General features: G+C 41.5%; 1 protein-coding gene across 14 annotated transcripts in view; it reads right to left on the bottom strand.

Moving 5' to 3' along the window:
- The window catches only part of DEPDC5 (DEP domain containing 5, GATOR1 subcomplex subunit), a 44,809-nt gene that overhangs the window by 15,961 nt on the left and 5,432 nt on the right, over positions 1–23,416 (bottom strand). For 5 of the 14 annotated variants that reach the window (XM_051633570.1, XM_051633575.1, XM_051633576.1 and 2 more), the window contains exons 8-32: positions 23,210–23,279; positions 22,792–22,870; positions 21,815–21,876; positions 21,376–21,445; positions 20,906–20,978; positions 20,086–20,189; positions 19,707–19,781; positions 18,726–18,860; positions 18,210–18,271; positions 18,035–18,108; positions 16,791–16,860; positions 16,230–16,266; positions 15,590–15,710; positions 14,338–14,561; positions 12,578–12,781; positions 11,899–12,034; positions 10,989–11,086; positions 7,767–7,832; positions 6,254–6,437; positions 4,946–5,106; positions 3,777–3,894; positions 3,438–3,605; positions 2,336–2,555; positions 1,364–1,497; positions 680–788 (exon numbers count right to left, since the gene is read on the bottom strand). In XM_051633570.1, coding sequence (XP_051489530.1) covers positions 680–788; positions 1,364–1,497; positions 2,336–2,555; positions 3,438–3,605; positions 3,777–3,894; positions 4,946–5,106; positions 6,254–6,437; positions 7,767–7,832; positions 10,989–11,086; positions 11,899–12,034; positions 12,578–12,781; positions 14,338–14,561; positions 15,590–15,710; positions 16,230–16,266; positions 16,791–16,860; positions 18,035–18,108; positions 18,210–18,271; positions 18,726–18,860; positions 19,707–19,781; positions 20,086–20,189; positions 20,906–20,978; positions 21,376–21,445; positions 21,815–21,876; positions 22,792–22,870; positions 23,210–23,279 — 2,854 coding nt within the window. The remainder of the gene's footprint in view (positions 1–679; positions 789–1,363; positions 1,498–2,335; positions 2,556–3,437; positions 3,606–3,776; positions 3,895–4,945; positions 5,107–6,253; positions 6,438–7,766; positions 7,833–10,988; positions 11,087–11,898; positions 12,035–12,577; positions 12,782–14,337; positions 14,562–15,589; positions 15,711–16,229; positions 16,267–16,790; positions 16,861–18,034; positions 18,109–18,209; positions 18,272–18,725; positions 18,861–19,706; positions 19,782–20,085; positions 20,190–20,905; positions 20,979–21,375; positions 21,446–21,814; positions 21,877–22,791; positions 22,871–23,209; positions 23,280–23,416) is intronic. The other 9 variants (XM_051633573.1, XM_051633579.1, XM_051633572.1 and 6 more) reach the window with 5 other exon arrangements.

Here is a 23,416-nt window from a genome sequence, read left to right as displayed (position 1 = left end):
AGAAAAGTAATCAAATATTTTTGGTTGGATTTGGAGGTGGAGTTTCTGCTTTCCTGGGACTCACAGGACAGTTGACAAGGAAGGCTTAGAGCTAAGCACAGTCTCAATTGTCAGAAGAGAGCTACAGGAAAACAGTTTCTCCAGCCTGGAGTCCAGCCAGGGCAGGCATGACATCTAAATCACTACTCAGGAACACATCCTCTCCTCTAAGCAGATGCAAGTGACTGGAGTTGCTGCTATTAAAATGCCACTGATGCTTCACACAGTCACAGCCTAGAGCTTAATTTTGGTCTTAAAGACAGGCTTCATATAGATGCAGACAGCACTGTACTAATAAATCCAAAATCCAATCCCGGGCTGAAATGAAATGCGCTACTGGGAAAGGAAATGGACTGATTAACAAATTCCACTCAAATTAGCACAACACACTGAGATAGCATCCCAGGGATTCCATCTCATTGTCACAGCATTAAAGAACTGAAGGAACAGTTATGCCCCAACCTCCTCTTGTGCACTTGCACAAAAGGGTTAAGAGCGTCCCAAGTACAGGACCAGGCCTTGCTGGATTACAGAGCAAGATGTGGTATGATGTGGCAATGTGCTCAGAGAAACAATCTGCTACCATTGTAGAGGTTATTATGTAAAAATAGTAGCTATAGAAAGACCAGAAAGGCTTTACCTTACGAGGGCTGTCCATATAGGTGGGTGTGATAGCAATGCTCCCACTCTCCGAAGGCTGCCCAGAGCTCTTCCCAGACAGCATTGCTGCTTGCTGCTCCCCCAGTGTCCTAAAACAAAAAGAATCCACAGTTCATTCAAACACTGTGTCACCTTCCACCAGCAGCAGTACTCTCAGTTTTTTTGAACTATGCTAGATCAATGCTGAAACAGAACCTCAGAAGCTTCACAGGTAGTTTAATAGATGTTATCAAGGCAAATAAGTTATTTTTTTAGGCTGTATTGCTAGCTAACATTTATACCAGAGACCAGTCAACTGGTGTGGTGTGCTTGTGTCCACTTATGTCCCAGTTAAGCTGCTCTTACGTGGATACAGCTATACTGGCAAATCACAAATAGATGAGAAATCTGACGTGCAATGGACTTAAACACTACATAAAAAGATGCTTCTTCTAAACTGCTGGACATTCACTTCTCTAGTCTCCACGTTCCTTTTTAGTCTTTGGTATTCACTCTACTAAAGGAAACAATCTAAGGAAATCACTGGAAAAGCCCAGTACTTCATCAGCCCTGCCACATAGATACTGAAGAAGCAGGACCTTTCATCCCTTTTTTCAAGGCAAAACTCCCCACATCTGCTTTAGCCAGCTCAGGTGAAATATGCAGCCCAACTGCAGAGACTTACTTCTGACTGGCTTCCATCTGTAGCAGAGCTGAGAGTGCAGAGGTTCCTTTCCTCACAATGTGAGACCCAGACTGCTCCAAAGAATGGGTGGGAATTGGACCAGCAATCTGCAAGCCCTTCATGGCAGATCCTTTCTAAGAACAAAAAAAAAATGAAAACACAAACTTAGTCAAGCTAGGTTTAACTAATAACCAAGAACACAGCACCTGACCTCAGCAGGGCTTTATTAGGTACACTTCAAAAAGGGAATTGAACCACAGTTACACATGAATTGGAACAGCTATGGATGGTATTCTCAAAACAAAATGGATGCTATTTTGTAAAAGGTGGATTTGCTCTGAAGTAACTTAACCCATTCAGTGTATGAACTGGAAGAGAATTTTCTGCACCCTAATCAGTTCCTCACCACTCTCTGGAAGCCACCATTCACCAGGAATTCATCCATATGGTTCTCTTCTCACAATCCTCTTCCTAAATGTCCAGCACAGCCAACCCAGCTAGAAGTTACCATCTTAACTACCTCACAGATGCCTTTTTATCAACTATTAGCATCACAAGGTGCAATAACATATCCAGATTAACCTCAGCCACAGCACAAAGCAAAGCAAAGAGGTGGCATCAGGCTTGTGGTGAGAGAAGAACAGATGAGAGAAAAACAGAGTTCCAATAGGCTATGGCATGGCTATGCTATGCAGAAGGGCCTGGCTTCTCAGTGAGGGAAGTGCTGTGCTTCCAGCCACAGCAGCATGGGATACCCACTCCAGGTAAATGTAATTAGTACAAGAAGGTGTTAATGAGGCCAAGCTGTCAGCAGTCTGGAACAGTCCATTGGTCAGCACTGTGCTTTGTGCACGGATCACCAACACAAACACCCCCCAGCTTCCTGGGATTGTCTCAGGGTGTCTCTGCTAATGCCTCACTGGCCCGTTCAGATAAAGGCCCCAGTCACCTCCCACCCGAGACCTGACTCACTCGAATCATCCGATCGGACCGATGGCGCCGGCGAATGCGGTTCAAGGCCTCCACGAAGCGGATGAAGCCGTCCAGGAGCTGCCACTCCTCCTCGTCGGAGCGGGGCCTGTCCCCGTACACGTCGCAGTGCGCCTCTCCTTCCACGATGCGCTTGGTGGCGCTGATGCAGGCAGGCAGGAGCAGGAAGCGGGTCCTCCAGAATTTCAGTGATTCGATGAGGCTGAGGGAACACGAAGACAGGAGAGAGCTCAGCTCAGTTTCCCGTGAAGGATTATACAGTAAGTTAAAGCCATGTTTATCCACCACAAATTTCAGGAAGCATATAGACAATCTCCTTCTGCTATCCCTGAGTGACAAAGTGCAGATGTGCAAAGGAGTGCTCAGCAATGTGAAGATCACTAGAAAGTATGAAATCACTGGTGCAGAGCAGAGCAAGCAAAGCTGTCTGCAGAGTAACTGTGTCATGGAGATATATTTTCTTTTGTGTTAAAATACAGACTACAATTTTCTCTAAAAATAAGAGAGGAAAAAGGAATTTTAAAGTTACACATTAGAGTAGGAGGCATTTTGATTGAGTCCTGAAAAGAAACTAAGATAAAGATTGGTTATGTTGAGTGAAGACATCAAAAAGGCTACAGATACTAGTGAAGATATCCCACATTGCTAATCAGAAACCCTGCTCTACATCGCTTAGGAGCAGGACTACAGTCAAGCTAAAAATGGGATTCAAGCAAGCCTCCAACAAGTTCAAACTCCATGGAAGTTTTGAGTCAGATCCAGAAATGAGTAAGAAGCCAAGAAAAGCATCTGTGTGGTACAAAATGCCATCATTTCTTTGCATTCATAGCAGAAGGGGAAAAAAAAGTTCTATGCTGAATTTTGTGATTGAGACTTTGTCTCAAAGGTCAGTTAATGCAACAGCAACACAGAGTAAGATTCCTACAAAGCAACAGCTTTTAGCACCATGGAAGTGAAAGCAGGTCAGTTACTCTCCCTGGAGTACTGAGCATTTGTGGGTTGGACTTGTTGAAGAAGTTTTAGGTCAAAATGGAAAAGAGGCAATTAGGACACAGAACAGTCTGGATGGAAAAGGAGATCTGACCTGAAATCCTCAGAGCCAGCAGAACAGATATACTGATCCAAGTAATTCCACTTGTACTCTTCTAGTCTCTCATGGGAAAATTCTACCCAGCAAGAGACAAATTCAGAGTCAGAGTGTGAGGGGCACAAGCTGTAAGTGTAATTTATCTGAGCAGATTCATATGGATACCTAAAAAGAGCAAACAGAAACATTCATCTCAGTATCATCAATAGCAATGCTGTCCTTCTCTTAAAGAGAAATAAGGTTCTCCAGCATGTTCTTTCAAGCAAGTACAGGCAGCTGGAAAAGCATGTTCATCTGAACATGGACAGCAAACTGCTCAACCAGACAGATACTCACTTTGGCAGGTATCGAGTCACAGTTATTATTTTGTCTTTTAATGTGACTTTGTGGAAGGTACGGCCCATGCTCAGCCAGTACTGATCTTCTTCCTCAGGTCGATTTCTTGACACAAGACCTAATTGTAAAAAGCAAAACACAACCCCTTTTAGCTTACTTCAATAGTCAGACCTTTGTCAGCAAACCGTGCCTATAGAAAGAGACTCCAGAATTGGGCTTCTGAACTCAAGACCAACTAACTAAAAAGCCACCTTTTTAAGGAACATACGCACAATGAGCCTTTTCTTCTTACAGTTAAGATTTGCTAGTATCACAACTGAAGAAGGGCATTCACAATTCAGACACCACTGCTAGAGATGTCCTATTGTCAGGACAACTAGAGAAGGGACAATATAAAGTGCTGAGAAACTGGTGGGTATGATGGTAAGGCTGAGCTCCCCTTTCGCTTTGCTCTGCTTCATTCCTGGAACTGACCACTCAAGCTCAGCACTTTACCAAAGGAGCCTTGCTGCTCATTCCCAAACCAGTGAATAACAATCACATCCTATTCATGTGTATTCCCTGCTCTCTGAACACTGTATAGTGCTGACCTGTGTAGAGAATACCCAGAAATAGTCAGAAATCAAACAGTCAGTCAGGTTTTCTCAAGGGAATATGATACCCTCTTAACCCACTCCAGTCCTCCTGGGTTAAACTGGGTTTAGCTGACTCATGGTTTGAGGTCAGCCTGCCTGCCTACCTGGGATCTTCACAGCTATTCTAGGGTTAGGAAACTGCTTCTAGATACATACATTTGGCAGCTTTAGGACTCTTCCTTCTAGATAGATGTGCCTGCCCTGCAGGGTTCCATGTAAGTTGTGCTTAAGATATATTCACCCAAATGGCACTCAAGCCGTATTTTGTTTGGATTCACCATCATGACTGAGGCCAGTTTCTTATTACAGTTCAAAACTCCTGCACCTGCCCCTTTATGGTGCAACTGAGTTGTTTTGTGCTGCCCCTGATCAGGCACTCACTCTCCCAGAAAATATGTTCATGTAACAACAATAAAAAAAAGCAAAAAAGAAGAGGGCTTCAACAAGCATCTATGCCCAACCCACAGAGGTTACTGGGACTGGCAGAAGAAGAGAAAAAAAAAAAGACTTAATTGTCAACACAAAGTCACTCACCTCGACTGTAAAGGGGACTGCTGCTGAGTGGGGGTGGCACAGTTGTAGCTGTTTTCTGTGGCTTGGATTGCACAATAATTTGATAGCCTTGCATGAGACGCTGACAAATAAACTCCTCAAACACCTGCTGGGCTGTCATCTGCACTCCTTCCTCATCCCTCCTGAACACAAAGGTTAAGGAGACCGGAATAAGGAACCTGACCACACACCTATTCTTAGCTCTGCATTTCCTAATTGTGGGTTTAAGCTTGCACTGCGCTCTGTGTAAGTGGAGCCCTCTGCCTGTGAAACCCAACCTGCAGGAACAGGATTGAAAAATTAGTACCTGTCTGCTTTAAACAGGTGATGATTAGCTGTCTGGCAACAATGATTGATGCCTTTGAAAGCAGCTTTGCCACAAACTTGCGTACAACAGTTGCTAAACTTGCAATAAATTCCGCAATGATCACTTCTACGGCATTTTGCAGAGAATCTCAGTGCAGTTTATAAACGCTCAGCAGAGCTCTGAACTGCACATGTGCGGGCAAAGCTCCACCCTCTCCTGCAGCAGGACGTCTGGATCAGAGAGAGCCTAAGACACATCACTACAGCACCTTATTGCAACTACTTCTACTCTGAACTTCACCCTGCTGCCAGAAAGGGACATTTGACCTTTCTTTTAGGTGTTTCTTCATCAATCCTGCTGCTTTCTGTGTATTTCCATCACCTGACTAATATTTTGGTTTTGTTCCCATGAAACAGCAACATGAACTGATGCTTCTGATGTCTCGCAGGTTGTGGAAAGTTTGAAAAATGTTCAAAGTGATTAGACAGCTTCAGAAAAAAAAAACGAACCTTATTACAGTTAGCAGAGACCTCCATGACAAACCAAGAAGTTCTATTTACACCACTATTTTCCACCAAGATTCTAAAAACTAATTATCTCTGAAAGTGAGGATAAGCACCTTAAAGACTGAGTGTACACATGCATTTGCTCATTTAGTGTTCCCCAAACACTTGCTAGAAAAACAGGATGATAGCTTGAGGTTGATTTTTTTTTTCATTGAAACACAACATCACTAGAAAAGAGATGTAAAAGTTTGTATGACAATGATTACTAACAAAATCTACAGAACACAACACTGTCAGATGGTAACATCAGAAAATGTGCAAAGTTACCACTGCAAAGAGAAAAACTGATTGCTCTGCTGCTATGTTAGCAATTCATCTGTCTCTTGCACAGTCTCCACAGTGTTCTTCTTCCATCAACTGTGCCTTAAGCCTTTTGAATCATTGCAAGTTATTTTACAGAGAAGATGCTGGCCAAACCTGTCAATGTCAGCTTCTGGGAGGAGATCATAGCAACCCTCAGTGTAATCATTCTGCAGGCTCTGACGGTCGGGGAAGTAGTCGGTGGTAAGAGGCAGACATGCTGGAGTAGTGAGAGATTTCCAGTCCACTCCAACTGTACAACAGAAGCCTGGCACTACGGGGGGAGCAGACAGTGTCAGAACTGCCTCGTTGTGTCATTGGGGGGCAGACAAGGGGAGGCATATGTGGTCACCCATGGAAAAACAGGGTGGAGGGGAAGAGAGAGAAAAATTTGTGAAGAGGAAAGTCAGGAAAAAAAAAGGAACAAAAATAGAGTTGGCATAAAATCAACAGGGACAAAAAAAGGGAGTGGAATGGGAAGGGAAAAAGAAAGTAGGAGGGGAAGAAGGGAGAGAGAGAAAGAGACAGAGTTTGTTACACAATGCAGTGCACATGCAAATTCAATCCCATCATGCAAATGGCATTCACAGTTAATACATTTAATTTTCTGTTGATTGAAAGCTAGAGCTGACATAGCCACCACTCTTCCAAAATTACAGCAAGTCAGGTGCAGTTACTCATCATTAATAAAACAGATCAACATTCCAAGTCTGAACAAGAAAATCAGACCAGCTTTGCATCCTAGACAACCGCAGAAGGAGCTGGGGATGAGGAGAGAAAGAATGACAGACCAGCCTCTTTCTGGAATAGTACAACAGCAGAAAAGGGAGTATTTCTACAGTTATAAAAACAGAAGAGAGATCCAGAGGGGTGGGAAGACCAGAAAAATAGTAACTTGGAAAGCAATCCTTCCCCACACCCTTTCCTAGAGTTATGTTGCAGCTCTGAAATTACAGATACATAAAACTAGACATTAAAAAGCAAATGAAAACTAAATTATATTAAATCAACAGTTCACTACTGCACTGCATTCTAACCTGCCTCAAATGATCTATACTAAGGCACTTGGCCAACTACTAATTCTTAACCTCTTGTCATAGAGATCTGAGAAAATTATTTTACTATAGAAATGTTAACAATAATGGCAGCAAGACAGTACAAGTAATAGAGGACAGATGACTACAAAGATGTTTCTTAAGCAGTCACACAATTGCTTCTGTATCAGACAAAAGATATTTCTCAGCAAACAGTACCCAATCCAGAAACTGACTGAACTACTTCTGCTTCAATTAGCTGGTGCCAAACAAACTGTTCATATTGAGAGGCAGGTAAGAGTTCAGCAGTTTTAGCTTTTTGCATAATACTGTCCAGTAAGGAAAGAATTTCAGATGTATCATTTCAATCAGTTTCACATATTCTTAAGAGTTACAGAACTGCAGTCACAGTGAGACACACAGTACAGGGAGATCCTGCAAATCACTGCAGGGCAAAATAAACTACAGCCAAAAGCCAAGTGGGCTCCTCAGCTTCTTGCCTACCACCTCCTGAAGCCTCTATATTTGTACACACCCTTTTCCTCCCTATCTTCCCACCTATGCAAAGCTCTTTTCCAAACCTTTCTCCTGCTTACTTGGATCTGGAGAGTTAGAGACAGCATCTTCCAGGGTATCCTTGTTCTGAGTTTTGAGATTCATCCCTACAAGAAAGAAATATGTGTTTTATGTTAAGCAACTATACAGTTCATCTTCATTTCAATTTAATTAAAAAAAAAAAAAATCAAAAGCATGTAAATGTTTTAAGAATATGGCATTTCTCTCCTCGGAAAGAACTCGGGGTTCTGCACAGCAGAAAAACACGCAAAGCCAACAAATGGGAAAAACAAGACAACCTGGATGAAATCTGAACATCTCAGAGGTGTTCAATAGCTAAAAAACAAGCAAAACTAACCTCCCCAAAATGGTGAAACCCATCTTGAAAAGCAGATGCCATGAAAAAGCAAACAGCAAAAAAAAAAAAAGGAGAGTCACCTGTAATAACAAACTCAAGGTCTCAGCAATTAAGTACTTTTAAATACATTCAGTACCTAAAAATCAGATATTTTTTTAAATTGGTTTTCTCTTTTTATGAACAAGGGATAAGTTAAAAGGAGGAATTTCATAATACACAGAAGCAGCTAGAAAGGAAATTACAATAGACTTTCACCTGGTGGGAGAAGAGAACCCATAATGTAAGAGTCTATGTAACGTATGAAAGTCACAATATAGGTTTACTCCAATTCCAGCATTTTTAGGTGTAAGCTCCCAGCATACGTCACCTCTGCCAGGGGGCAGGAAGGAAACAGTTGATCTCCTTGATTCAGCAAATACAAACTGCCTTTTTATCCCTTGCCAGGCTCAAAAATTTGAAAAGTATTAATTTGTGAAAGGAGATAAAATTATAGCTATTGAAGAGATGCTCATGTGTTGAGAAAAACTCATTTTATTAAGTGTACACTAACCTTAAAAAAGACTAATGAATATTTATATTGAAGTTTTTACTAGGACTTAAGACACTAATTTTTCTCACTGTTAAATTGATTTTTTATAAGCAGCCTATTAATCTGGAAAACAGGTTAAATCTAAAACTATACCTCAGTGAACACTAAGCCAACATAAAACTATGGGACCCCTTGACCAGTTCTTCCCAGTTCCCATTTCACACCTGTCTGCTGTATTTGCATCAATATTTGTGTAGTTACAGTGAAACAATCCATACAGCAAAGAAAAACCCAGTGACTCTTCAGGTGGATCAGTTCCCTGAGCTGGTTCACTAAACAGCTGTATAAACAGCTGTTGCAGCACATGAGAGGAAGCAAGCAGCTAAGAAGACAAGAAAAATTACTGGCTTAAAAGGCATTTATCAAAATATAAATCTCAGGAAACCTCCAAACAGGTACAAGGAGCCATTTTTATAAAACTAGCTCATGTGGATGCATCCAGGAAATTGATAGACACCATAGCTGTTACTTTAAAATATCTTTTGCTAACAGAAAGGATGGTTGTCTGCTTTCATGAGGATGCCAGTAAAACAGCAGAAGAGCTGGCTCAAATGCCATTCATCTTTCACCAACTCCACTGATGCCATCTGCCATCTACTTGGGGAATTGCAGCAGGATTTATTTGCTCTGAACTGTCATCTACCATCTGCTGGTCAATAGAGACAACACACTCAATGTCAGCGCGAATAGACGGGGCGATTCTTCACTGTGAAGCCCATGTTGCAGCAAAACATGCTGTGGGCAGCAGAGGAGAACCAGATTCACTGAGAAAACGTATTTTCGTTAATTAAACAAACAAACACAAAAACCAACAACCAAAAACCCGTTCCATTTCACAGGTGGCTCGAAGTGTAAGGGAGGAACATAAGTCAAATCACTGAGTCACAATGTGGCAGCTCCAGATGGCTGAGGGCATTTAGTCAGGGAAGGTGCTCATCATGACTTTCATAAAGACAGACACAGATTAATTCCACTACATTTAAATTTAATCTACAGACAGATTTATATCCAGATTTATATCCAATCTAAAGACACCAAAGACTTCTATCAAATGCAAGCATGTTTACTGCCAGAATATGCTCTGCATCTACATTGGGCAAATTGTATCCAGCAGCTAAGATGCAGTTTAGCAATTGCAAAAACAAAGTCTATCTGGAAGGCAGATAAAGAAAAAGAGTAAAGCAAGGAAATGAAATATATTCACAAGAAATTCACAGAAAGAAACAACTAAACAAAATTACTTTTAATATAATTGTGTGAACACAAGAAAAGAGAGACACAAGAAAAGCAAGTCTGCTAACTACTTTAAGGGTCTTCAACGTATGAGCACAGGGGAAAACAATTGTTTCATCCAAATGGAAGTCGGAAAGATTAATATTGTTTTAAAAATAATCTTTAAATTGGTTTTGAAAAAAGAAGTCTGAAATGCTGTAGGCAAAAAGATCCATTTTTTCCCACGTGCCTAACTAAAAACCAAGCTCATAAAGCAGACAACACAACAAAATACTTGGTGCTACATGTTGTTCCATTTGAAGGATTCAAAAGCAATGTTGGGAATTCCCAGTAATTCATGTGTCTGGGTAAGCTAAGAAAGACAGTGCTAACCTTTAACTGAAAGTACAGATATTCACCTTCTCTCAAAAATGTGATGAAACGTTTTGTGCTGTGTGACTGGTATGAGCAGTGCCATGTTCATGTGCTTAAAATCTGGAGAAAGTGCACTTGTAGATAGTGACAAGAAATGTTAGAAAACACTGAACCCCAGAACTTACCACACAAAAGAAACCTGTTTTTTTACAGTTTCTCTCAAAACCTAGATATGACCAAACTCTGTTCTTTCCATCAGCTTGTACATGTGAAATACACACATTTAAACAAATTTCTTAATCCAAAGGGTGACACCTGAAGGCAACTCCAACCAGAAAAAAATTCTGAACAATACCAGTGCACATTCAGTTATTTTTTGTGTCTGGACATCAAATGCTTTGTTATTATGAAATAAGCAACTACCTGAGAGCTTAGCATATGTAAACAATTAGTATCTTTCTAGAGTAAGACACACCAGGAGAAGTAGAGACACATTAAACAAACCAAAAAATAACAAAAACAAACCAACCAAAAAAACTACCACACACCACGAAGTCCAAGTAAGAGCATTAATAGATCAAAGCTGAAACTGTTTTTCCATTATTGAGTCTTTCTACTTTGCAATGTCTGGCCCACCCACCTTCCATGACTTCTGGCTCTATTACTCTGTCACTGCTAATGAGTAAGGGCCTTCTCTCCCAACCCCATGCTCTGCCATTGCTTTGTCACCTGCACTGTTGCTGCCAGCCAGACCATTGGAGTATTCTTCTGTTCCACTGAAGCTCAGGAAAGAGGCACCGTCACCTGGATGCCGAGCACTGATATGTCTGGAGACAAACACAATAGCCTGTATTACACAAACTTCCCTCACTCATGCCATTCCTTGTTCACAAGAGCTGATATAACAATTAACAAGTAATCAACCTGCTGACTCAGCTGAGCCAGTGGTGAAACCATGCTCTTCATGTTTGCAGAGATGGTAATAGGCACTAAAGCAGCACAGAGAAGGCTGTGGCAATATTCCATACCTGTCCATACTGTTTGTTCCCTGCCTCTAGCAACAACCAGTGTAATATCTTTGCAGGACAGTGGAGAACCAGCTATTCATAAACCTCCCAGGAGAGAAATAAAACTTAGCTAGGTATTTACAGACTAGTTTACAACACCATCCCTGGTGTTCATGATGGCTGTGCTCCTTACCAACATGGGAAGACAAGACTGAATGGACAGCACTCAAATGGCTCAGCAGTTACTGGGAGACAAAGTCCAGTATTTATGCCCTGTGCTAAAAGATGTTCTGGGATGAAGGCCACAGCTATTGGGATAACAAGTCAAGCATTAAAGACAGACTTTCTGAAGGCAATTTTGAACAATTCCACAAATGAAGCATTGCATTGCTTGTGCACTGCAAACTGTGATCAACTACTGCCTTCCCCAAATTAGGGGAAGTAAACCACCTCCAGTCTTGCCAAAAGAGCTTTGTATCTCAAAACAGAAGTATATACTGCATATGTGGCCCTGATACAGCATATTATTAGGCAAAGATCACAACCTGTAACTGCCTTACTGTAACATCTATCATTTTAAGGAAAAGGGGTGTTCATGCAAAGTTGACAGAGATTCACCCTAAGGACCTCACCTCCCAGCTGCCTCGTGGTAAGCCAGCTCCAGCAGCTCAGCAGAGGAATGCGTCAAATCCTGCTGCCCATTGCCCTGCATTTCTGCCATATTCTGTCGGGTTTGATGATGGATCTGGATAGCTTCTCCTGAGGGACCTACAGTGTTACAGTTTGACCATTAACCACTACGTTCACATTGATTCTTCAGCTGCTTGTACCCTTCTTTTGTCAACAACACAGGCAATGCTAACTAATGGAAATTAAGAAAGCATGTTTATGAAATCTTCAAAGACTTCAGCCTCTGGCATCCTCTCTCAAGCCAGCAAATATTCTTTTAAAGCCAGAATAAACACATTTAAACACATTGGAGGGCCTACTTACAAGGTACTAAACAAACACGAGAACAATTCAGCACCTGAAAGCCAATCCCAATTATAGTTATGATTCATTTCAACAGCCTCCATCTAATGTAAGATTGCTCCCTGGTACCTGACACTGCAAGTTTGCCAATAGATGGCAGTATTGAAAAGAAGGCGACTGATTTACAAAGCCTATACACTTAGTTCTGCCTCTGCTACAGCGCAGAGCAGGTCAAGATGCCAGAGTTCACACTGGTTCTCTTGTGGTGTTAATGCAAGGAGTTACAAGGAATTCAAGGAATCAGTAAGAGCCACCTGATAGGCTGTGAAGCAGCCTTACCCACGGGGAAGGTGTGCATCCAGCGCCGCCGGTTGGACGTCAGCTTCATGGGCATCCGGGACGGGGCGAAGGGGTTGATCAGCGCCCGCTGGGGGGTGTAGCCCCCAGGCCGGATGTGGAGCATGGATTCTGCACTGCCCACGTGGAACCTCCCCGGGGCACTGGAGTCACGTTGCTGAGGCTCCAGCATGTTCTCTAGGACATCTGGAAAACACAACTTCAAGTCAGCTTGAGGTCACACAGAAGCCAAACGAGAATTAATTGCTTAGGGATATAAAGATTCCCGAGGGTAAGTGGCAATAAGGAGAGCTGAGGAGTAGGCAGGGAAAGGTGATGAAAGCCATTTCAATCCTGTCTGCAAGTTACAACGTAAACAAGAACCCAGACAAGAAAGAACATTATTCCATCTACCACTACAGCATTGCTCTATGCTGTGTCACTTGAGACTAAAAGAAGCCACTAAGAAACCACTTGCTAAGTCAACTATGAAGAATTACTCAGAGCTTTCTGAATTCTTGAGAAATCAAGACTGACACACCAGAAACTTCAGGATGAGTACCAAAGACATAGCTGAAGCTACGACCAGGTAACAGATGCCTTTTTCATAACATTCAGATTTGACCACTGAAATAAGGCATTACTTCCAGCAGAGGTGGCACACAATCTCAGCAAGCCAGCAGTTAGTCACTGCTATTCAGTGTAGAACAAAAGTGCAGTTATTTAGAAAGAGAAGTGAGAAATAAACCACATGACTAAGTAGCAACTGCAAACAACAAATTGAAATCCTAAAGAGAAGGGTCTCATTTACTACTCTACTCTGCCAACCAGAATGTGAAAAACCTCAATTACTCTGACCCTTCCCTCCCTGCCAGTCCTATTCCACACACATTCCCATCCAGCTGGACACCTGCAGCTGGGTCACAAGACTATCCTTCAAACTGAAGGAGTAACAATACCAAAAGAAATTGTGTATATTCATTGACTGCAGGAGAAAACTTAAAGGTAAACGTAATGTGAAGAAGACCGTGTGACAGCAGCTCCACACCAGTAAATTGAATTCCTGTAACAGGATAAATATGGTATCAGGTGTCATACAGTGTGACATGAAAAAAACCAAAACATCAAGAGCCTTCAGGGATAGAATTTTACAGAAGATCAAGCAATTTCAGGAAGAATACAATTTACCTAGAAATGAGTTGAGTTTGTGGAAGATACTGCCTACTGCCTGAGAACAAAATTAGATTGGAAGGAATAAAAAGGAGACAGCCAGCACTGCTAACACACCAAGAGAGCTCAGCAGTACGTTGTCAAAAGGAAGGATCCAGAAAGTGACTCTTAATGACAACAAATCCCCAAAGAGAGCAGTTATAAGCAGGGTCCCCAGGGCTCGCTACTAGACCAATTCTCATTTGACAGATTATAGGTGACCTGGATAATAAAAAGTTACTTGTATATGTCCACATTTGTAGGCAGGCACAGGAGAATAGTCAAATATTACAGAAGGCAATAGACAAGGGAAAAGAGAAAATCTGTGTCAGGACATTTCTTTTTAGGACAAGCTGATTTAAAAAGCAACAGAATTGGACAAGGATAACAAAGGGAGAATGCACATCCAGCCCCAGCTGGAGCTGTGGAAAAGATGTGCCATGAATGCTTAGAGGCAGCAGGTCCCCTGTGCTGGCCTAGCAATGGCCAACATAAACCTCCTTCTCTCTCCCCTCTCACCACCTATGGTACTTTCCCTTTTGCCTGAGGCTGACCTCTGGTGCTGGTATAGCCCAAAGAGCTGCTGACTTCACACTGGTGCAGATGAGGCCGTGGGATCATCAGGATGTTAGAGATCTTGCCCAGGGAGCTGTCATCAGAAGCCTGGCTCCTCACCTCCTCGGGGGGCAGCGTGCGGCTCTGCAGGGAAGGGCTGCAGGAGACGTCGTAGGAACTAGAGCTCTTCCTGGTACGACTCTCTCTTTCCCTCACAGACCTGCTGAAAAACAAACAGATATCTGCAGTTATTTAAAAAAGAGAGTAAGTCCTGGGTTATCAAAAGGCTTGAACAGTCCCAAGTCATGTAAGAGACTCAATACTCAATAGGGGAACTGAAGAAGAGGACTACAAGGAGGCCATCACTGTATGTTTCACTGTGTAGATACCCTTGTGCACCACACAACAGAAGAACAGAACACTAAAATGCCTCCAGCACAAGGCCTGTGAAGGGAGCATGCTCAACTCTTTATGTAATTCCACAGACACTACACCAAGCTGGTAATACAGATGTGGTTTAGAAGATACAAGACCTGAGCCTCCAAGTGCCAGGAACACAAAACTACTTGGAATTATTAACTACATTAAATTGTACTGGTATCTTCCAGCATGGAGCTCTGCAAGATGCTCATATTAACAAGAGAATCCACGTGCACAGCTTCAGGCATTGCTAAACCAAGGAGGAAAACAAAAATACTTCAAAACAAGTGCACCTATCCCATATTCCTGAAAAAGCACCAAATTTGCCCAAGACCTGAGGATAATCAGCCTTTCTTCTCAGAGAAAAGGCCATGGAATATTTGAGAACTTGCACTCATATTTCTTCTCTCATTCAGAAAGGCATGATTTCAGGGGAGATGCCCCCCCCCTCTACTCAGCACCAGTTAGTAGACAGTGCATCAAACTAATGCAATGACTACAACTCTGTGCAAATCCACTGTGCAAGTACTTTCTTACCCAGCTAGCAAAATCTGCTAGAAACTCAGCAAGGGAGACTAGCTTCCTTCTACTTCTGATAAAATTAAAATGTAAGGAAAAAGTATACTGAAGCCTTTTCCTACATCCCACACGCTATCTTAGAAGTAAAATACCAGACAACTGGCCATAAATACTACCTACAGATAAAGCTTTTTATTCAACTATAAGCACATGGAGCTTATTTTTCATTTTATCACTCAAAGCCATTTATGCATCAAAAAAATACAACATAACACTGCTACTCTAGAACTAGGACACTCACAAGCCTCTTACCTGAACGTGGTACAGCGCTGGGCTCTGGATGGGCCTGGCAGTCTGAACACCTGGGCATCATACCCATCATAATCTACCTGGATAGGCAGAGCATTCTCAGCATCTTTTGGAGTCCCCAGTGCTGAAATAAAAATCATATAAGCACTGGAACCTCTTTCAACAATGTTCAAGATCTGCAAGCTACAAGTGTCTAACTCTCACCCCTAAGAAAAGTATCTATTCCAAAAGAAATCAGATGCAAAAGTAACAGGAGCAGAACACCTGGAGTTGCTCACTTATCAAAGTTGGTGCCTCTGAACTAGGGTTCTTGACACCCTAATGTCTCTCTCCCTTCACTGTAGAGAGGGTTGGACTAGATGACATTTAAAGGTCCCTTCCAACACATTTTATGCTTCTATGATATATTCAAGCCATTAAACTTAAAATCAACAGATCAATCCTTGCATGAACTTATATGCCTCTAGTTCCCTCTCAAGGAACATTCTGGATAACAACTATGTGGTTTTGATAGTTTTCTGCAACATGTGTCCCCTCTCAGATCTCACCAGCAGTGTTTTTGCTGAAGTGTTGTTGTCTTACTACAGCTGTTTGTTAGTTTGGGAGTCAGTGGGAGGGATCATTCCAGAACAGAATTACTCACAGGCATCTCGGTTATTTTTTGCTTTCTCAGTCAGTGGCTGCAGAGTCCAAAAAAGGATGTGGTGGAGTGGCCAAAAAGACAAAAAAGACAAAAAGAAAAAGAGAGAGTAAGAGAAAAGACAGAGCCAGCAAAGTCAGCATGTTCTAAGGAAATATCCCCCAGTGTGATCAAGCATCAGACTGAGCTTATCCTGCTGACTCAGCAAGGCAGCCAGACCACTTCAGAAGTATTAAACACTGATATTCGGTCACAAACCTGTGTAAAAAACACACCTTTGCCAACATCTTTCTTTCTCTCCACAGAGTTCTTTGTTGCAGAATTAAACTCTAAATTTTATGGTGGCTAAAATATTTCTCACCTAGTTTCATTCCAGAAAGGAAAGACCTACAAAACTAGTCTCTCATTCACAATCTCTGCACTAATCATTACAGCTTTGCTTTCACTGTCTTAAGACAGAAACTCAATTACAGCTGTTGTAAATATTTGCTAGAAATATTCTCATGCTTGGCTGAGAAAAGGTATCTTAGTAAGAAAAAATAAATAAATCAGAAGGATACCTACTTTCCTTCCTGCCAGCTTGATCCGTGGAGTGAAGCTGTTACACAGGAGCTGGCTTTTGGATGTGTAGAAACTGAAAGAAAACACATGGTGTCTCAGCAGTTTAAGAACTGAACATAGTTGATTAGCGACACACAAACAGTCCATGAATTTGAGCTAGCTATTAGATGTATATAAAAGAACATACCTTTCTCTGCATAAGACACCATATGGAAAACACTGATAGATGGTTAACTTGAGAGAAGCTTTTCTTTCCTTAAAGACCAGCCTTTGATGCCCATACAGCCTCAGTCTACATCTCTTCTTCATATGCTTCACCTGTATTCCCCAGCGCACTTCCTCTTTCCACAGGAAGGTACCACCTTCACTGTCTCTACAGGGCTGTGCAGTTTACATCAACCTCTCCCTAATTTACATGACTCTAATGATTCACATCAGCTGCTTGAAAACTCCCATCTAAAATAATTTATTCATTAAGATCTGTTTCTTGTCCTATAAGTCTTTTAAATCCCACCTCATTATAAGAGCTTTAAAACACCTTTTTCACCTATGGCAAAAATCAGACACTTACCAGCCACTCAAAAGTACTGGGTATAAGCAACCCATAAATGGTAATTGGTCAGGACAGTCAATTAATGCAAGCAGACAGAATAAGATAAATAAAAGAGAGAACATAATCCTACAGCAGAACAAGGACTGAGGAGGTGGTTTTTGTTCTGAGCCCTGATCTTTATGAGTAGGGAAAGAGAGAGTATAATGGCACAGAACATTTAACAGAAAGCAGAAAGGAAACCTAACATGTCTTGGAGAGAAGGAGCATAAAACTGAGCTTTAGTGTTTCCTGCAATTGTTCCAACATTTATCCATGTTATCCACATTTTCTCTACATGTAACTGCTCATTTGGGATATATTTGTTTTCACTAATAACCAATCTAGTTGAAGTGACTGTATTTTTTGTTTAGCTTCCTAACTTCCTTCAAGTATAGCTAAAGGCTAAAACTGTAAAGAGAGCTTAAGATCAAGACCTTTTCCTCAGCAAATTGCCTGTCATCTGATATGTGGCATTAATTCCCAGAGTTCTGCAAGAACATTCAACATTCCATGTTCTGCAAGACTACTGTAATACATGTCTTTGCTTCACAAGGAGACCAGAGGAAATAAACAACAAAAGAAGAAAGAATTCAACAGGCTGTAAGAAGGAAAGCAAAGCAAAAGCATTCAGCAAAGCCTGACAGAGTTCACCTACCTATGGTTTATCCAGTGTGGAATATTGTAGTCATCACCCAATCTGGAGTCACCAGGTCCACAGCGATTATGGAGCTGTAAGATGAATTCAGAAGCAGAGCAATGAGTTGTGTCTAGGTAGTCACCAAATGAGTAACATTTCTAGTGGGAGCAGAGAGAAAAGAAGATGACATTACCTTAAAGAGTGGTACAGCATGCAATGGCTGTTCTCCCATGCATACCAAGTCCACACCTATCCCTGTAAACAAAGAACAGCAGAGTTGAGCTATCTACCAAGCTAAGTCAATTTGAGCTGAAGGCCCAATTTGATTTCATATCAGATTTTAAGATGTAATTATACTGAAAATGGCAGTTAATAGTCCCAGGGTATGGTTACTAACCAACAGTGCCACTGTGGACAGAAGAAATGTTTCTTCTAAACTAATGCAAGTCATTCAAGATTATCCTTTAAGGGAAAGGTCTGCATGGACAAATTAAGTTCTTTCTCACAAACAAAAGAAATTACACATCTAGAGGTTCTCTGAAAACCTGTCCATTTCAAAAGAAGTGCAGACCCCAGCCTCCCAGCTGCAACCCTCTCCCCAGAGCGCACAAGTTACAACAGATACTTTTTCACAGCAAGAAAAGGCCAGAGCTTTTCCAAACAGATCTGACTGCCTTCATAAAGATGGCACAGATCCCTAGCTACCTACCATTGTCTATCATCCGCTGTTTGGTCAGAATCATGAGCAGTCGATCCACCTCAAACACACCCACACCAGGTGTGATAACCACCGACATCTGCCCAGTGCGGTCGAAGTTCCGGTTTATGTAGTGCTTGTCAAACACTAGGAGAAAGAATTAGGGGATATTTTAAAATAATAAAAGATGTTAGATGCTTTTTTTATATATTTTTTCAGAAAAAGACAGGTGACTATTAACAGTGGTATTAAACAACTTTCCACAAAGCACATGTAAGCTTCTATATAGCCTTGTCCAACCAATACATGTTACTAAAGCTACAGGAGAGAGATAGGTTAAGGCAGAAGAGAAGATGGGAGCCAGGTACATATTTTTTTTATATGCTTAGTGTTTCCTTTCTAATATCTAAAAAAAGATCTCAAACCAACAAACAAACCCAAAAATCCCCAAGAATATAGAAGTCCATTACTAATAATTTTAAATAACATCCTGTGCTCCCTCCCATGGGAGCAGTAAGACATCCATTAAGGTGATGGAACTACATCTAATGTGCAGAATCACAAAAAGCAGATCTTTAGAAAGCATTTCCAGCCCATCAAATCCATCCCCCTGCTAAAAAAGAGGGATCAGCTTCACCAAAATCACATTTGATCTAACCTGATTTTGAAATGCTTCTATAGTTTAAAATTTCAAGTTCTATTTCAAGAGGTTCTCAGAAAGATAAACAGCTAGATGAAAAAAATTTCAAGGTAGTGAGGCCCTGTAAATGGTTCCTGAAACTTGAAATACCCAATACTCAGTTATTTGGGAGCCACTGGTTTTCCAGAGAGACACAAGACAACTTCTGAGCCTAAAAATGATCATTTAACCACCTAATATTCCCCTCCTCCTCACAGTGTTAAGAAACAGGCAACCCAAGTTCACATCCATTTATTAGCAGCTGCTTCAATGGTTCTCATCCTGTGTATTTTTATCCGTTGTTCATAACTTACCATTGAATGAAAGATTTATTGCCTCCAGGTAGTTCCCTTGTGCCGAGGTAGAATTGTAACCTGGGGGAAAGCCCTCTGGAGAAGTGTTCAGAAGGAAAATAAAAACAACCATCATCATCTCTGTATAGACTAACTTTAAAAAAAAACAAAAAAAACAACACGACAAACCAAAATAAAACTGCATTTGTAGTAAATCCTCTCATTCCAACAAATTTCAGGCAAAACCAGTATTGGTGTACCTCACAGGAAGACCCAAGCAAACTATCCAAGCCAGGAAAGCACCAGGTAGCACAATACCAGACTCCAACTGCAGCCTCAGAGTTTACAGACAATGTAAAGAGAAAAAACAGTAAAAGCACAGAAAGGAGGATTCTTGTACCTGCTTGCTCCAGTCGTACCAACACAGGATACTGGATGAAAAGCTTTTTAATGGTCACAAGCAATGAGGTCCACTCTTCTCGTCTCTCATTCTGAACTACAACTCTAGAAAGAGCACAACACAATGAGGATCATGAAAGGAAGGTATGAACAGAAAGTGAGAAGGGGTGAACAAACTACAGAAAAAGGAACGCACATAAAGGTGAGTTTCCTCCTTCTGCCAGGCAGCACATTAGAACTGCTGCCTACTTGTAGTCCACTAAGATGTAGATGCACACAAAGCTGGGCACAACCCCAGCCAGAATAATCTCTTGCTTCTAAATGGGTGATCAACATTATCTGCCAAATAGCACCACTGTTCTGCAAAGCAGTACAATCACTAACGAGGCCAAGTTCAGACTCAAATAACAGCTTCAACAGCTACATCTGTTGTGCCCATCAGCCAAAGGGCTCCAGTACCTAACTGGAAACATGTGGTTTCAGCAATGGCTCCCTCTGTTCTTCAGCTACTCAAATATGTAAGGTCTAAAAAATAGCCAAGCTTTATGGAAAAAAACTATTGCCAGCAGTACAGAACTTCCAAGTTTATTGGCAATTCCAAGAGAGCTCAGACAACACATGTATGTTGAAGACTGACTTAGCAGATATGGCTGTGCACTCACAGATGGAACCAGGACTACTCATCAATTTGCTGCCAGTTTCAGACACAGATGTTTCTCACTATCTTAATTCCTTACAAGGTCTACAGTTAATAACATAATATCCCCCATATGGGTTGCCCATACACTGTGGGACAGGAGAGAACTGGTAGGAAGACATACTTGTAAAAATCTTCATAAAATCTCCCCTCATGATCCTGCCGAATCGATGCCCGATGTGTTTCAGGAAACTCATCTGAAACAGAAGCAAAAGCCTGTGTTATCCTCTTGTATAGAAATGACTCACCTCTTCTAGCAAGGACCTGTTATTTCCATTTTTAAAAATCACTTTGAGAAATACCCTACACAACAGGAGATGGTGAGATCTCTTACACAATATTTAAATTGCTTTTAAAACAATGTGACAGCCCGAGCATGACGAGGAAAAATTGCTGTATTTTCTTCTATGTAAGGTTTTCACTGCAGCACTTACATAAGAATGGCTGAAAATATCCACTGTGCTTGGTAAGGAATACCTTGGACATGGGCATAAAAAATTTGGGGAAATAAGTCATTGGCACCCTATGCCCATTCTTCAAGAGAGAAGGAGATAGGTTTAAAAATAGAAATATTACAAGACAGATTTTACCTACCTATAGATTTTGCTTCGTAAAATGTTCTAGAAAATAAAACCACTGTCACTTCATGGCTGCAATTTTTCTCCTGTCCAGAAAGAACAGATGAAAAAAGAAAACCTTCAGGGTGACACTCAAAAGAAAATTGTGTATATACGTATATATTAACACCCTAGTCACCAGTTTAGTGACTTTAGTCCAGTCAGAGGCTCTGCACAAACTGTACCCAACTGTAAGGTACAAACACAGCAGATAGGCCAGATCAGCACTGGGGTCATTCAGCACGTACATTTGGTGCAGACCTGCTGGAACCACTCTTTTGATGCCCAGGAGACACCTCTCATAGTCCTACCAATCTTAGCACTGCCTGACACAACCTGGGTCTTCCTCAAACTGGCACATCAATGGGCTCATTAGGATGGCATTTAGATCAGGATTAATTCAATCAGCTATTTACCTTCCATTTTGTGAAGAGGTCAGCAAGGAAACCATTCACAGCTTTCTCAAAATACAGGTCCCCTGCAAAGTAAACATTTCCAAAGCATCAAATAACAGCAGTTACTTCAACTGTGGGGTATATTTAATACTGAGCCTAGGACAGTTCTTTGTATTAGAATGAGAGCACCTGTGTGCATAATCAATGTTAGTATCACTAAAGCAAAGATGATGAAAAGATTAAAAACATTACTGTATTTCACAGAATGTAAACAAGACTCTTGCTGTCAAAAGGATCTGACCTTTAAATTCATTTTTCCAACACATTTGCAGCATGCTGGGAAAGCATCTGTACCATCTCCTAGGCATAGTATGCACAGCTGACCCCCTCCTCAGTTTTGAATAGTTGCCCAGCTACATATGCCCAAACACATGGTCAAAGGAAGTGGTAAGAGGTTTGCTGAAGAACCAGGCCAAAAAAATAAATAGGACAATGACAGACAAGTGACTCATTCTTAATGTCTAAAGTTTTAATGCTCTAGCTGACTCTGTCTGGGCTAAGGCAGTTTTGCTTCCTCACTAAGCCAAAGTCAAGACAAATCTAAAACATTAAGGTCCTCTTTACACAGGACTTCCACTGAATTCTGGTTTCTGGATTTACATTCAGGATTCACTTGTACCTGCCCTCATCACCAAATACATTCACATCCACAGAAAACCCTTCCAAGGTTCATTGTCAGCTGGTCCCATTGATCTCATCACTGAAACAATGGTACCCAGGCACTACAGCAAGGACAGGAAAACTATGGAATACTCAGGACAGAGAAGTGTGGCACTGTGAGTAAGGATCCAAGAGAGCACCATAGCACACCTCAGAGCACTGCCTAAGCTGAAAGCAGATACTTTAGTTTTCTAGTAGGAGTAGTGGCAATTTTCTAGCAGGGGCAGATGGGAGAGCAGCTGCCACCCACATTCGAAATCAGGCAGTTACCTACATACCATAAATATCAAAATCCCACATTTCACAGCTCATCTGGATAAAAATATAAACCATGGCAGAAGTGGAGCGGAAGACCACCTGCAAAGGCATGAGAGATCTGATTTAAAACAAGGTACATTCACTAAAAGGGACAAACACAGAAGTTAAGAACAATTTAAATGACTGTGTGCACTGCACTATAGGGAATATAGCTCCTCTAAGGAGCTGCCATTTCAACAGCCTGAGTGATTCTTACTGCTGTCAGCACAGAAGAGTTGAAGTTTACTCATCATTCATTCTCCTGCATTTATTGCCACTCTCACCTCACAACACAACCAACTCAAATGATCCATACAAATCTGCAAGACAAGAATTACAAGAAAGGTGGCAAGGAGAGGAAGGGAAAAATTTCCTTTCCCCTGCTCCCTGCAATCTTACCCGGGTGTCCTCACTGATGTATCCACAAGTGACTTTCTCACTCTTAACCCACAGTTCACCTGCCTGTGCCCTGCAAGAAAAGAGTGCAGAATATTTGCTTAACAGACTGAATAGGAAGATTAGAGAATCAATATTTGAGCAAATAAGGAATGTACCAAAAATCCACACTCAAGGATGACTGAATACAGAGTAGAAGTTTATTTCATT

This window comes from Apus apus, chromosome 16 (assembly GCF_020740795.1).
Source record: "Apus apus isolate bApuApu2 chromosome 16, bApuApu2.pri.cur, whole genome shotgun sequence".
Classification (NCBI taxonomy): Eukaryota; Metazoa; Chordata; class Aves; order Apodiformes; family Apodidae; genus Apus; species Apus apus.
This window is presented reverse-complemented; position numbering and strand designations above follow the sequence as displayed.